At 42.6% G+C, this 11586-nt stretch overlaps 2 protein-coding genes across 2 annotated transcripts; both read left to right on the top strand.

The window, feature by feature from the left end:
• Positions 1 to 1298: 1298 nt before the first annotated feature.
• Positions 1299 to 4277, top strand: LOC144633536 (uncharacterized). Its single transcript, XM_078492385.1, has one exon. The coding sequence runs from the start codon at positions 1299 to 1301 to the stop codon at positions 4275 to 4277; it is 2979 nt and encodes a 992-aa protein (XP_078348511.1).
• A 2561-nt stretch (positions 4278 to 6838) lies between these two features.
• Positions 6839 to 11275, top strand: LOC144633716 (neuropeptide FF receptor 2-like). Its single transcript, XM_078492570.1, has 6 exons — positions 6839 to 6951; positions 8175 to 8282; positions 8716 to 8857; positions 9155 to 9428; positions 9880 to 10137; positions 10705 to 11275. The coding sequence occupies exons 3-6, from the start codon at positions 8742 to 8744 to the stop codon at positions 11053 to 11055; spliced, it is 999 nt and encodes a 332-aa protein (XP_078348696.1). The 5' UTR covers positions 6839 to 6951; positions 8175 to 8282; positions 8716 to 8741; the 3' UTR covers positions 11056 to 11275.
• Positions 11276 to 11586: the final 311 nt, after the last annotated feature.

Raw genomic sequence — 11586 nt, 5'->3', positions numbered from 1 at the left:
TAGACAGCGGCACACTCCCTGGGAAGGAAGCCACAAAGCCTCCTCGAGTTAAGTACTGTATCTACCACGATAGAGCTGGTCACGAAATAGCTGAATGCAAAGCCTTTGCAAACTTGACAGTGGGAGAGAAAGAGAGTTGGATCTTTGAAGAAAGACTGTGCTTCCGCTGCTTTTCACCAGAGCATGTGGCCAGTGCATGTAATATGAGAGTTAAATGCAGTATCTGTGGAAGCGAACGACACGCGGACCTACTTCACTGGAGTCGAGAAGAAAGGAAGGAGAGAGCAACCAAGGAAAGCGAACCACCAAAGGAGAACGTGGAGAATGTAACCCCTAAATGCACCTCCATATGTAAAGGCAGCCCAGGTGGACTATCATGCAGTAAGATAGTGTTAGTAGATGTTTATAGCGAAGACAACCCTAACGAAGTTCACCGAGTGTACGCCATCGTAGACGACCAGAGCAATGCGTCATTGATCACGACCGATTTATCAGACAAACTAAACGCCAAAGGTCCAGAGTTAAAGTACCACCTCTCAACGTGTGGAGGAGAACGGGAGGTCAGATATGGACGGAGGGTCACAGGTCTGATCGTGAAGTCAGTTCACGCCGGAAGGTCATCAAAACTACCCACCCTGACAGAGTGCGATGGCATCCCACAAGATAAGGAGGAGATTCCAACTCCGGAGATCGCTATGAAGTATCCCCATCTAAGTAGTATTGCTGACGAGATCCCACCCATCGACAGCCAAGCCAAGGTCCAGCTTCTAATTGGCAGAGATGCACCCGAACTCTTGAAAGTGAGAGCGTTCAAAAATGGCCCAAAGGGAGCGCCGTGGGCACAGAAGTTGGTCTTGGGATGGACTATCTCAGGTCAAGCCTGTCTAGATCTTACAGACGGACCCATTCATGTGCGCGCAAGAAGAACATGCGTCGTCCAAGAAGCACCGATCGAAACGAACTCAGAGAAGGAGTTTGAGATTATCCGATGCCCCAATAAACTCGAACTCAGAGAAAGCTATGGCGAGTGTAGCGGGACCACCCCAGCCAAGGAAAATGTTTACCGCGTGACCAGCGGTGACAATGACGTCGGCTTATCAATCGAAGATCGAAGATTCATGAACATAATGGACAACGGCATCCATAAGAATGAGCAGGGAAACTGGGAAATGCCTCTCCCATTCCGTTCACACAACGTGTCCATGCCGAATAACAAGAGTTACGCATCCAAACGTTTAAAGGCTCTTCTCCAAACGTTGAAACGCAAACCCCAGATGGAGAAGGACTATGTTAACTTTATGGCAAAGGTCCTCGAAAAAGGCCACGCAGTCCAAGTGCCCCCAGATAAAACCTTGCCCAACGATGGCCTAGGAAAAACATGGTACCTTCCACATTTTGGAGTATACCACCCGAAAAAACCAGACCAAATTCGGGTGGTATTCGATTCCTCTGCAGAGTACCGAGGAGTGTCCCTAAATAAAGAGCTGTTGACAGGTCCGGACTTCATGAATAGTCTCGTCGGAGTATTAACACGTTTTCGTCGCGAGGACATTGCAGCAATGTGTGACGTGGAACAGATGTTCCATTCCTTTCACGTAGATCCTAAGCACAGGGACTTTCTAAGCTTCCTATGGTTTAAAGATAACGACCCGACACAGCCTATTGTAGAGTACAGAATGACCGTTCACCTATTCGGTAATGGTCCAAGCCCCGCGATTGCTACTTACGGCCTGAGAAGAACAGTCGCAGACGGCGAGGAGTTCGCACCAGGAGTAAAGGAATTCGTAGACAGAAACTTCTACGTGGACGATGGTTTGGTCTCAAGACCTACTGCAGCAGAAACTATCGAGCTAGTCAGAGCCACGCAAGCCGCTCTGGGCACCGCAAACCTCAAGCTTCACAAAGTAGTATCGAACTCTGTGACAGTGATGGAAGCCTTCCCCGCCGATGATCTAGCGAAAGACATACGCAGCTTAGATTTACGCCATGATGAACTACCAGCACAACGTTCTCTAGGAGTCTTTTGGGATTTGGAGAGAGACGTATTTACGTACAAGGTATCGACGCCTGACAGACCCTTCACCCGTCGAGGAGTCTTATCACTGGTGAACTCAATCTACGACCCTTTGGGTCTAGCTGCGCCGGTCTTGTTGGAGGGCAGATTACTTCTTCAAGAGCTAGTAGCCATGGGCAAGAATACGACTGCCACTGCACCTCTAGGCTGGGATGACCCACTTCCAGAGGGCCCTGCGAACAGATGGAGGAGCTGGAGAGATGCTCTCCCAGACTTGGAGAAAGTCCATGTGCGACGATGTTATCACCCGAGAGAATTCGGACCAATCACCAGAGCCGAAATCCATGCATTCTCAGATGCAAGTCAGCGAGCAATTGGAGTAGCCGTTTACCTCCGCCTGTTCAACGCCAGACAGGAAGTGGCCGTATCTCTCGTATTCGGCCAGGCGAAAGTCGCGCCTATCAACCCGGTGAGCATCCCACGTCTCGAACTCTGTGGTGCCGTACTGGCAGCTCAAGCCGTAGACAAGGTTGCAAAGGAGTTAGATATGGCAGTATCGGAAGTGGTGTTCTACACCGACTCGCAGGTTGTCCTCGGTTATATTCGCAACGAAAGCAGAAGGTTCTATGTCTACGTTGCAAACCGCGTAGAGATCATACGCAAGATATCTACCCCAGACCAGTGGAGGTACGTGGAAAGCAGCAACAACCCCGCTGACCTGGCGACACGCGGCCTACAGGCGAAAGACCTGACAGAATCAGATTGGCTTACCGGACCCGTCTTTTTAAGAAACGCGAAAGGCACTGCCCCAGTACCCGACGCCGATCACGTTACCATTAGCGCAGACGATCCAGAGGTATGCAAGGAGGTGAAGTCCTGTGTAACTAACACTAAACAACAGGAATTCGGTACACTTCACAAAGGAGTTTTCGAGAAGTTTTCGTCCTGGCAATCACTCAGGCGTGCCATTGCAGTCCTTATTGCCAAGGTTAGGCGATTCAAGCGGAGGAACAAAGCGGACATAGCATCTCAACGTGAGCCCGACCAGCGATTGTCGCCAGAAGTAGTAACCCAGGCCACCAATACCATCATTAAGGCAGTCCAGCACGAAGCCTTCAAGGATGATCTTTGCACCCTTACAGAAACTGCAGCACAGAGTGGCGACGACCGTAACGGAGTTAAAGAAAGAAAAAAGTCACTGAAGAAATCCCATTTCTATCGACTGGACCCTTACGTCGACGACGCCGGAGTACTGAGAGTTGGCGGTCGCCTCCGCCAGACCAATCTCAGTTCAAAGGAGAAGCATCCAGTAATTCTACCAAAAGGACACCATGTTTCAAAGCTACTGTTACACTACTACCATGAAGAAGTCCATCATCAAGGCCGGCAAATCACCCATGGAGCCCTTAGGAACGCTGGATACTGGCTGGTGGGCGGCCATGGAGCCGTTGCAAGTCTAATTGGTTCCTGTGTGACATGTAGGAAACTCCGAGGTTCTATGCTAGAGCAGCGCATGGCAGACCTGCCACCGGATAGAGCAGAGCCTGGACCACCCTTCACAAATGTAGGGTTCGATGTGTTTGGGCCATGGACGGTGCAGACCAGGAGAACACGAGGAGGAGTCGCAAACGCAAAGCGCTGGGGTCTTGTCTTTACATGCTTGGCCAGTAGAGCGATCCACATCGAGCTGTTGGAGACAATGGACGCCAGTTCATTTCTCTGTGCCCTAAGGCGTTTCCTTGCCATACGGGGACCTGCATTACGCCTGAGATGCGACAGGGGGACCAACTTTGTCGGCGCAAAGACGGAGGTTGATGAAGCCTTAGGGAACATGGAAAAGGAGTCTATTGCTAAGTACCTTTCAGACCAAGGTTGCGAGTGGTTGTTCAATCCCCCCCCATGCATCCCACTTTGGTGGCGCTTGGGAGCGTCAGATAGGTACGATCCGGCGCGTTTTAGATGCCATGCTGTTGGAGCTAGGGACACGGCAACTGACCCACGAGCTACTGAGTACCTTAATGTCGGAGGTTGCAGCGATAGTGAACGCCCGACCAATCACAGCCATACCGTCGGACGTCGACGAACCTCAACCATTGTCACCAGCAATGTTGCTCACGCAAAAATCACGCCCACTCGGGCCTCTTCCTGGAAGCTTCACGGCACAGGACCTCTACGCCAGACGACGGTGGAGAAGGATCCAATACCTTGCAGATCAGTTTTGGACCAGATGGAGGCGGGAGTATGTCCACAACCTGCAAGCTAGGACAAAGTGGAACCAGGAGCGTCGGAATTTAACGGACGGAGACATCGTCATGATGAAGGACGATCAAGCCCATCGGAATAACTGGCCTCTCGGCAAGGTGGTGGGTGCAGTCAAAGACAAAGACGGGAGAGTGAGGAAGGCAACAGTGATGGTCTACAGAGACGGACAGAAGAAGGTGTACGAGCGACCAATCAGTAATCTCGTGCTGTTAGTGCCCTCTGACGATACGTGCGCTTAAACGAATAAGCCAAGGTTCAACGACTTAAGTAAAGACAAGGATCCACGAGGATCCTTGGGCGAGGAGTGTGGCGTTACTCACGCTCATTTCCGGACTTGACTTGTGGCGTTACTCACGCTAATTTCCGGACTTGACTTTCACCAGTTAATGTTATTAATCAGTTACTATGTTATCGGATCATCTTTGTAATTCAACTTAGGTACGCCCTCGATCAATGTCGTAAAGTGATTTATCCTTCGTTCCGTCGTAATTTTCGTGTGTTTTGGAGTGTTTATCGGAGTATTTCACTTGGAGTTTGGAGTAGGACTGTGTAAGTTTGATTTCCTGTGATTTTCCCTTTGATTTCCTCTATTGTTGTACCTTATCCTGATTTCATTTCTATGTTGTAATTGTAGTTTTTCACCGCGTGCCACGAAATTAAGAGAATAAAGGCAGTGTTAAAGTTAAAGCAAGAATCGTGGTTCTTGGTTGAAGCGGCGTTTGGCCCAGCCCGCAGTTTGAACGGTAGTTAAAATTCAAAGACATGCAAAAATTAAGGAAAAATTCATTGCTCGACGCTTTAGTGTCGCCATGACGCCATTATCAAGAGTCAATAAAGTATAACAAACCGAATATTTATATATTCGTTTTGTTAAAGTTTTTTAATTCTTGATGACACCGAAACTTCAAGCAATAAATCTTTCCTAATTAACGCAAACTGAGCTGCGGGTTTGTTATTAATATACACGACTAAAACAGAAAAATAGGGCGATAAGCTGATAAAAAGAGAGATCAGAGGACAGCTTGAAATCAAACAACAGAATTCGAAAACAAATGAACAAAACAAAAAAGACATTCATATGGATGTAATGGACAACAGGGCGGTGTTAACTGATTGACTGATCGCCTCATGTTTTAGGACAAAAAATGAACATTGCATATATTCACTATATTTGAAATTTTCCCTTTTTTATTTATTTTAATCTACAACTACAGGCACTGAAAAGGAATGCGAACAAAGACAAAAAACTATCGTGTCTCTTGAAATCGTGTTACACTCCGCCCCACAACAAAAACACGATCGCCCATAAAAACAGCTGCGCGGGGGCTAATTTTGAGTATAAGTGATTGCAGCATTTTATGATCAGTTGTTTAAATTGCACAATTATAATTTTAAGTTTTCAAAACATGTCAAAATTCTTCATATTATATGAAGCACATGATTTGCTTGTTACTAATGAAACATCTGCTGGGTTTGAGGGGTTAAAGCCGATAAATATGTATAAAAACATATTGTTATAAATAAGCCATTTTATCAATCCTGTTTGGCAAAGTTTCGTTCTTATTGAAATCACCTCAAGTTTGCTTCGCTAGGTAAGCATCGTTCTTTGCGCGGTTTAAAGTCATTTGTTGACAGACATTACGCACAGCACAATGAGTAGAGCAGTATACAAATCTGCCTATCCGTGCTATTTCTTTGCCCAATCCATCGATCTGCCACTATTATCATTCAAATGCAGCTTAAAAACGCAAGGAGGTAATTGTTTTCTTTACCAATCATTTTCTTGGATCACTATTTTGATAGCTAAGATTACGGTGAGTAAGTTTTGGCACAAAACGTTCGCCTAAAATGTCAGTGAGTCGCTTCCTCGACAGTCTCTGCCTGTCCATTATCTCAGGATTTTAATTCAGGGACGAAGAGAAGATTGACATTTGAACGCTAATTAAGATTGCAGTCCTAACGCAAACTAAGCTAGCTTATTTTTAATGCACGAAAAAAAGGATCAAGGGCAATAAGCTGACTAAAATAAAATAATTGGAACAGGGGAACAAAAGGAAAATAAAGCTAGGAACCTGGGAACAAAAGCTGTGTTTCTGATATTTTAGGAAACAGGTATTAAACGAAGAAAAGAACAAACAAGGAAACAAAACAACTGAAAACAAAACGGAGTTCTATACAAAAATATAAAGGACTTCCACTTTAAAATTTCTCCTTATGTTTAAGGACAAAATTAATATGTTGATTATATTCGGCTTTTTCTACTTTTCTCATTTTCATCTACAACTACATGCACTGTAATTAGAATGTGAACATAAAACATTTATACTTTTTTACAGACCAAAAAACTATTGTATCTCTCTATAAGGTTGAAGTCAGTTTTCAGTATGGTTGCAGAATTTTATAATCAGTTGTTCAAATGATAAATTAAAATTTTCAAGTTTTCAAAACATGTCAAAGTTCTTCATATTATTTGGAGCACATAATTTGCTTGCTTCTAATTAATGAAACATCTGCTGGGTTTGATAGGCGCTAGCTTTTGTATTAATAATATAAAGTCGATAAATTTATGTAAAAAGACACTATTACTAAAAAGCCGTTCTGCCATTTCTGTTTGGTAAAGTTTCCTTCGTATCAGAGTCACCTCAATGATGTAGTTTTTAAGTCAGCTTCAGTAGGTGAGCATCGTTTTTTGTTCATTTAATTTGTTCACAGTCATTACGCACCGCACAATTGAGAGTGGTGCGGTACGCAAATCCGCCGATCCTCACTATGCTTTGGCGCTGCGTTGTGTTCTTGGGTTAGACACTTAACTCTCACAGTGCCTCTCTCCACCCAGGTATAAATGGGTACCGGCGAATTTACTGCCGGGGGGTAACCCTGCGATGGGCTAGCATCCCATCCAGGGGGAGCAGCAATACTCCTAGTCGCTTAATGCTACAGAAACCGGGATAAGCTCCGGCTGTATGGGCCACTTAGGCTCGGACACAGACTTTACGTTTACCTTACAATAATAGTTTGTATAGTGTGATCATCCGAGTAAGAGTAGTTCTGAAAAGAACTGTAGTTGGTGACTGACGTTTTGACAACCTGAGCGGAAGTCATCTTTAGAGTCAAGGTTAACTCTTCACTCTAAAGATGACTTCCGCTCAGATTGTCGTAAACACAGTCACCAACGTAACAACAGTTCTCTTCAGAGTGACAAAAAGAAGTTGTAATTGACCGGAGACATTAAGTCTGTCAAAAGAGATTCCTTTCTGAATTTAAAACTGAAATAAAAATGGGAGAATAGACGGTAAAACCACTGAGTTTAAAGAAGATAAAAATAATATATGCAAGCATCTAGCAGCTGCCTTCCTCCCAACAAGAAAACGTTTTGTAAATGGTGCTATCAGATATCATAGTAAGAACCTTTGAAATATTTGCAAAACGTTAAGACAATTCCAGAAAAAAAAAACACTACAAAATGGTCAATTCTGGAAGATGTGTGCCAATCCTTGGGATATTTTTTAAATAAATTTAAACTTGGGCCTAAAAAAGGGCACAATTTTCCATGTACATGTGTTTTAAGGCAAGACAACTTAAAGTCCAAAGGAAAAAATATGACATTTTTTCTTTTAAAAGGCAAAATAAGAAGGCAAGTTAAGACTTAGCGTATAGCCAGTTTACAGCTGCTTCTTTTTAAAAATTCGAAGGAAGAAAAACTGATTCCCTTTTATTGGTCCAATTTCGGTAAACAAGCCGGTTACGTCAGATCTTTAATGAAAAACTCTACTGATCTAAGAATTGGAATATACGTAACGCTACTGCTAAGTTTATTAACACTTCATGTTGCATACGTGAGAGGAATATATCTACAAATTTCATGTTCCTTTTATTACTTCCTTTACTAACACGACAGCTGCATTAGGAGCTTACTTAGTCAACCTTTCTGCGCATTAAAGCAGTGTTGCGGAAGTTGGAAAACTCGATCAACTGCTAACAGAGACGGAAAGGTATCATCTTACAGGTATAGTTTGTTCTGCTTTCTTTTAACTTTAACTACACGTATTAAGGACGATCGAGCGAAAATCTTCCCGGACTTCGACTTATTTCTTAAACTTTCACCACTGTAAGATTATGAGGTACTCATGTCATTAATGGGTGGACTAGCACGTTCCCTTCTAGTCTTTCCTCACTGCGTCTTTTTTTCTTATACTGCTGTATTTTCTTTCCTTTTTATTGTTTGTTTATCTCTTTTATATTGTGCAGTGAAAATGGATTAAATTAAATTAATGAATTGGGCTCACCGAATTTGTTGCGAAGATATGATGTCCAAAAGACTACCTAAAACTGTAAAATCGGGCATGATTACTGAATATGGAATAAGAATATGAATTTAGTGGCCTTTTCAACACTTATAACTTATTACAGCTTCACAAGTCCTGATGTTTTTTATCCAGGTCACAGAGAAGCCCGACAATCTTCGATGATGTCTGACTCAGCTGGTGTTCCCATAACTACGGTACTTTCCATACTGGTCGTTGTGAATATCATTGGGAATACTCTTGTTTGTTTGATCATAAAGAGAAATCGAGACATGAGGTATACTAAGAGTAATAATGTTGTATTTCTAGTCACTTATTACGTTTCTCAATACAAGTTTATGTATCATAAAAATGTTTAAATAACTGGCTTGGGTTAGTACTAATGAGGAAGATCCTTGTATGTGCGCTAGACTATGAATAACTATGCGAATAAATTTTTAATTACAAGATTATACTACTTGTCTCCATATTCGTTTTTGAAGCTAAATACTTAGACAATGACTTAATAAAATTATTCAACTGTTCCTGCCACTGATTTTTATCTGTATTTATCATATGCTTTTCAATACCACAGGATTCCCATGAATTATCTACTTTTTAACCTGGCAATAGCGGACATCATTTATGCCACGTTCATTGCCCCAAAACTATTTTTCAAGCTCTCTTTCGCCCATCATCCAGACGGGATGACTGGTACAGTCTTGTGCAAACTTTTGACAGATGGAGCCATCGCGTGGATTGGGGGAGCTTGCTCAATTGTCACCTTGGTTGTAGTCGCCATTGAACGATATTATGCAGTGATATATCCTCATGGTAACAAATGGAAACTTACCCAGGCTAATCTGAAGGTGCGTAACTGACAAATTTATCTTGCAGCTGGGCTCTTGCTTGCTATGGAACCTCAATGTAACGAAAGGTAAAGTTACTAGCTGGCCAAGTATGTTTGCTTAAACGAGGTTTCGTTATATCAGGGTTTTTTCCATAAATTTACTATGAGTCGGAAAACAGATCGTTATATCGAGGACTTCGTTATCGAGTGGTTAGAACTGGATCGAATAGAACCATGAATTAAAGCGAAGAATAATGATAAACAACGCGAACGATGAGTACAATCCTTTGTTGTTTCGCACAGTTTAGCCGAAGTTTGGTCGAAGCACGTGAAGAAAGATCAATTCTTTTCATTAGCTTTTTGCTGGAGATACCCTTGCATAAATGTCGACTAAAGGTCCATCTTGGCACGACCGAAAGTGTAAGTTTATCATTAATTAGTGTTCTGAAGTTTACACTTTAAAATTTCAGGTGATTATTCCTTGCATTTGGGTCTTGGCTTTGATACTAAATATTCCTGCACTACTTTACACGGACATTGAGAAGACAAAGAGCGGGAACGTCTGCAAGTATATCTATCCGAACTCTTGGATGGGTAAACTTACCAGTGTGACTTGGCAGGTCGTGGCATTTCTTTCCTTGGCCCTGATGGCTGTTTTGTACTCCAGAGTCGTGTACACTTTGTGGTTTAAACGTAATAACGACAATCAACAGACCCACCAACAAAAAGTAAGTGTTCCATGGTGATATATAATGAACCAAGGGTTTGTCGTCCTCGTTTTTAACAAATTTTTATTAATATAAGTTACTAAAAATATGATATAACCCTTATTATGCTAAACCACTTGGACGTCATCAATTTGCACGTCAGGAAATTCCTGTGATATGCATCTTATACAGGTTGGACAGATCTTTCCATACGACTGTCCATTTTGAATATCGACTGCATATTTTCTGACGAAGCAAATCGAAAAAAACGTGGTCAGTTTTTGGTGCAAAATTGGTGGTAAAATAGGCCAATATAGCAGTACTTGATCAAAATATCCTTTTCAGGGTTTACCCCTGATAATGTCAAAAATTTTCAGGCCAGAAGAAAGATGTACAGAGTAGAAGGCAGCGTGAATAAAAAGGGAGAGAAAAACGAAAAGGAAGGGAGCTAGGTAAAATCGGAACGGTCCATTCGCAACACTTTCACAATGTTATGACGAAATTAATCATCAATAAGAGGATGGGTGCGCAACAAACTGACGTCGATTTGTAAAATTTAATCAGACGTTTGCATCTCTTTATACACAGGGTGTCATGAGGGTGCGGAAGCGTGTTACCATGATGGTCTTTGCAGTCACAGTCATATTTGGAATCTGTTGGGGAACGACTTCAACTATCTACGTCTTAATGCTGGCTGCATCCATCAGCTTTGGTCCAGTCCCTATCGCCATTACTAACACGATGGTCCTGTTCAATTCAGCCGTCAACCCGTTTGTATACGCTCTGTTTAACCACCAATTCAGAGAAAAGATGAAAGGAATGATGTGCTGCACTGGGTCCGCAGCACACGGGGTTCACCCTGCGCCTGAACCCCTGGATATGGAGCTTGCAGCCAACACCACCCACCCGACCCACACAGCAGCATGTGCCTCAGAGTGATGTGTTCGTAGTGTTCCAAACGTATTTTGAAGGAAAATGATCATTTGTTAGAATTTTAATCAGAAACACGGTACCTAGAGCTTTATACAGAAATCAGAAAACTTTAACTTTCTAAATATTACAAAAAGGAACAGTAGCGCCAGGTAATCCGCTTAATTATTTATTAATTTCTTTCTGCATGCCAATATTTATAATCAAACGAATATAACTTTGTAGTTCGCACATCATGAAGTTTGTTATGATGGTCGCTGTTTGATAGTTTGCAAGTTTGTCATATAAATTTCTTTATATATATGACTGGATTTATGAAAACCAGGTTAGTGAAATTTAAATTTTCACCGTTGTTAGCGCAAATCGACTTTAACGCGCTTTTTTCTCCAAAGTAGACGATATAAAAACTAAAGTGAATGTCAGTCTTTTTTTCTCTCCTCCTCTCTCTTTTCTACCTTTCAGCACTGTAGTTCTTTTTTTTCCCCTTTCTCGGCATGTTGTTAGGCCACATCGCAGTGTAATGTACTTGGTCAAAAACAC

The sequence above is a fragment of the Oculina patagonica genome, chromosome 12 (assembly GCF_052425735.1).
Source record: "Oculina patagonica isolate OP01 chromosome 12, crgOcupat, whole genome shotgun sequence".
Classification (NCBI taxonomy): domain Eukaryota; kingdom Metazoa; phylum Cnidaria; class Anthozoa; order Scleractinia; family Oculinidae; genus Oculina; species Oculina patagonica.
The sequence above is the reverse complement of the archived record's forward strand: the minus strand, read 5'-3'. Positions and strand labels throughout refer to the sequence as shown.

Bases quoted from the DNA above. Each gene is read 5' to 3' on its own strand.
- LOC144633536 (XM_078492385.1), top strand. From the start codon at position 1,299: ATGGCAAAGGTCCTCGAAAAAGGCCACGCAGTCCAAGTGCCCCCAGAT.
- LOC144633716 (XM_078492570.1), top strand. From the start codon at position 8,742: ATGATGTCTGACTCAGCTGGTGTTCCCATAACTACGGTACTTTCCATA. The intron at 9,429-9,879 runs GTGCGTAACTGA...TTAAAATTTCAG, and splicing joins TTACCCAGGCTAATCTGAAG to GTGATTATTCCTTGCATTTG. The intron at 10,138-10,704 runs GTAAGTGTTCCA...CTTTATACACAG, and splicing joins AACAGACCCACCAACAAAAA to GGTGTCATGAGGGTGCGGAA.